This window comes from Aptenodytes forsteri, unplaced genomic scaffold (genome assembly GCF_000699145.1).
Source record: "Aptenodytes forsteri isolate BGI_AS27 unplaced genomic scaffold, ASM69914v1 Scaffold126, whole genome shotgun sequence".
Lineage (NCBI taxonomy): Eukaryota > Metazoa > Chordata > Aves > Sphenisciformes > Spheniscidae > Aptenodytes > Aptenodytes forsteri.
This window is the reverse complement of record NW_008794599.1, coordinates 1,983,293-1,985,908: the sequence shown is the minus strand read 5'-3', so window position 1 is coordinate 1,985,908 and position 2,616 is coordinate 1,983,293. Positions and strand designations below refer to the sequence as shown.

General features: G+C 63.1%; 2 protein-coding genes and 1 pseudogene across 2 annotated transcripts in view; 2 read left to right on the top strand and 1 right to left on the bottom strand.

Moving 5' to 3' along the window:
* LOC103893773 overlaps positions 1-647 on the bottom strand; it is a 3,318-nt pseudogene extending 2,671 nt beyond the window's left edge.
* TIRAP (TIR domain containing adaptor protein) overlaps positions 1-2,358 on the top strand; it is a 5,448-nt gene extending 3,090 nt beyond the window's left edge. The window contains exons 2-6 of the mRNA XM_009272995.1: positions 172-258; positions 744-811; positions 1,136-1,190; positions 1,491-2,096; positions 2,231-2,358. Of these exons, the coding sequence (XP_009271270.1) occupies positions 1,184-1,190; positions 1,491-2,096; positions 2,231-2,274 (657 nt within the window). The 5' untranslated portion in view covers positions 172-258; positions 744-811; positions 1,136-1,183 and the 3' untranslated portion in view covers positions 2,275-2,358. The remainder of the gene's footprint in view (positions 1-171; positions 259-743; positions 812-1,135; positions 1,191-1,490; positions 2,097-2,230) is intronic.
* Positions 2,359-2,402: 44 nt separating this feature from the next.
* Positions 2,403-2,616, top strand: part of DCPS (decapping enzyme, scavenger) — a 20,916-nt gene continuing 20,702 nt past the window's right edge. Inside the window, exon 1 of the mRNA XM_009273010.1 lies at positions 2,403-2,516. Coding sequence (XP_009271285.1) covers positions 2,403-2,516 — 114 coding nt within the window. The remainder of the gene's footprint in view (positions 2,517-2,616) is intronic.

Sequence of the window (2,616 nt, the reverse complement as noted above, 5' to 3'; positions counted from 1 at the left end):
GCCCCCCCCGCCCCCCCCCCCCCCCCCCCACCCACACACCCTAGGGCCGCTCTGTCAGGAACCGCTACTGGATGGGGAAGCCGTAAGGATGGATCAGCCTTGCCATTCGCTGCAGATCCCATTAGGCTTCAGAGTGAACATGCCGCCTCCTACCTCTCCTTTCCCACCCAGGCGATCCCAGAAGATCTTCCTCCTCGCCGAACCCAGGGGCTGATGCATCCCCCTTCCCTGTTCCGGTGCCCGGCTCCTGCATCTCGGGTAGGCATCCCCCAAATTTCCCCCCTGCCGTTCGCCGTCCGTACTTGTGGTTCAAGCCACGCTGGCGCTTTCCGCTGTTACTAAGCGGTGGCTTGCTTGGGGAGTGTGGTTTCTGCCGCCGCGCCAGGGTCTTGCCGGCATTTGCTGCGGTCCCGCGCCGTTTTCGGAGTAGGGGAAAGGCTTCAGCGTGACGCGGGGTGTTTTATTTCGGAGGGGGTGATGCAAAGCAGTGGAAAACAGCAGCCACGTTCGCTCCTGGGGCTCGTCTCACCTGTTGCTGGTACCCGCAGGGAGGGTCCGGGCACCCCAAACCGTGCAGGGAGCACGATGCCGAGGCGTGGGCATGGTGTGAGCTGGCAAGGGGTGGGCAGGGACGCCGGGGCAGGCATCACCGAGGACTCGTGGATCTGGGCATCCCCCAGGCCATCTTTGGTTTGCCAGCAGCCGGTCAATCCCCGGTGATCCCCCGCTTCTCCCCTCCGCAGGATCCTTTCCCTGCCGCTGGGAATGAGGGCGTCTCCTGCCCGTTGGCTCTCAGCCTCGCTCGCCGCAGGTACGTATCTCCAGCGGAGAGAGAGCCGGTGACAGGCAGTGGAAGTCCAGGCAGGAGGGCTGCTTGAGCCACTGCTTCCAGCCCTGCTTGAGGTCGAAACGCTCCTTCCCGGCAAATTTTGGGGAGGCGGGTGCGGGGAAACTCTGCCAGGGGTGATTTTTGGGGCTGCAGGCGAGCGCCCCGGAGCTGTGTGTCCCTGGAATAAACCCCACTGAGCTCCTGGGGCCGAGACCTGCCACGGGGCGGTTCCTGCTCTCCTAATTTCTTTTTTATCCCTTTTTTTTTCTGCCGGCAGGAGTTATTTATCCCTTTTTTTTTCTGCAGGAGAGGTTTCACGCCGGCAATCGGCAGCTGAGCAGTGCGCTGCCCACTATGGCCGGTGAGTCTGGGCTCGGTTCGTGCCGGGGGGTATAAACCCTCCGGCTCTGTCCCCTCCATCACTGGCGTCCCCTCCCTGCCGAAGCACGAGGGTGCCCACAGGCCGCTCGCTGCGACGCGATAGCATCCGGCTGTCGGTAATAGCCGAGGTTTTTAGGGGCTGGGGCGGTTTCTGGGGGTCAGGGTGAGATCCCACCTGGCTCTTTCCATCTGGAGGCGTCCTGCTGAGCCGGCAAACCCCTTGGGAAGCCCAGGGGGGTGCTGAGCCCCAACCTTCACCACGGTCTCTCCAACTCCGCAGGCTGGTTTAGGCGGCTCCTGCACAAGCCCAAGCCCAGCTCGGCGGAGAGCAGCCTCGATGCCGGCCGCTCTGCTTCATCCTCGCCTTCCTCCTCCTCATCCTCTGCCAAGAGCTCCGGATCCTCTCCTGGCACGAGCCTGGCCAGGTCTGTCTGCCCAGCGCCCGTCTTGGCGTCGGACATCAACGCCTCGGGCAGCGCCCGATGGGCCAAGAGCTACGACGTCTGCATCTGCCACAGCGACGTGGACCTGGAGCTGGTGGAGGAGCTGGTGTCCTACCTGGAGGGTCAACCCGAAAGCTTCCGTTGCTTCCTCCAGCTGCGGGACGCGGCAGCGGGAAGCGCGGTGGTGACGGAACTGTGCGATGCCGTGCAAAACAGCCACTGCTGGGTCATGCTCATCACCCCCGGCTTCCTCCGGGACCCTTGGTGCAAGTACCAGATGCACCAGGCGTTGGCCGAAGCTCCGATGGCCAACGGGCGCACCATCCCGGTGTTGAAGGACGTGGATCGGAAGGACTATCCCAAGGAGCTGCGAAACCTCTACTACATCTACATGGCGCTGAAGGAGAAGAGCTTCAGGCAGATCAGGGACACCATCATGCGCTGTGAGTATGCCGTGGGATGCTGGTGGAACATCACTCCGGCGGGGTAGAGACCATGGGAAGGGACCGGATTCTGTAAATTTATTTAAATAGTTGATTTCTAGATGAATTTGGTTGCTAATGGGGCTTCTCCGCAGACCTCCAGGAGCTGTGCCGGAGCTCTGCCAGCAGCACGGAGTAGTGCCGGGAGCAGGCAGAGGCGTCCCTGTGGGCGTTTCGGAGCTGCCACCGCTGGATCGGGATGCGGCCGTGTCCTGACGGACCTCAGGGGCGAAGCTGAGCCACTTGGACCAGAGCTGGGAACCGAAGATGATGGTGGTGGTGGTGGTGGGGGGAGGTCTCCACACCCGTGGGGGGACAGCGGCGTGGAGCCTGCCCTGTCCCGCTGATGCTACCACCATCCCGGTGGCCAAAACCCCCTCGGTGGGGACGGGAATATCCTCCAGCAGGCTCTGCCTATCATGCCAACGGTGGGTTCCGGGGGTCGTCTTGCTTCTCGTGGCGGCGTACCCCTGGGGTGAGG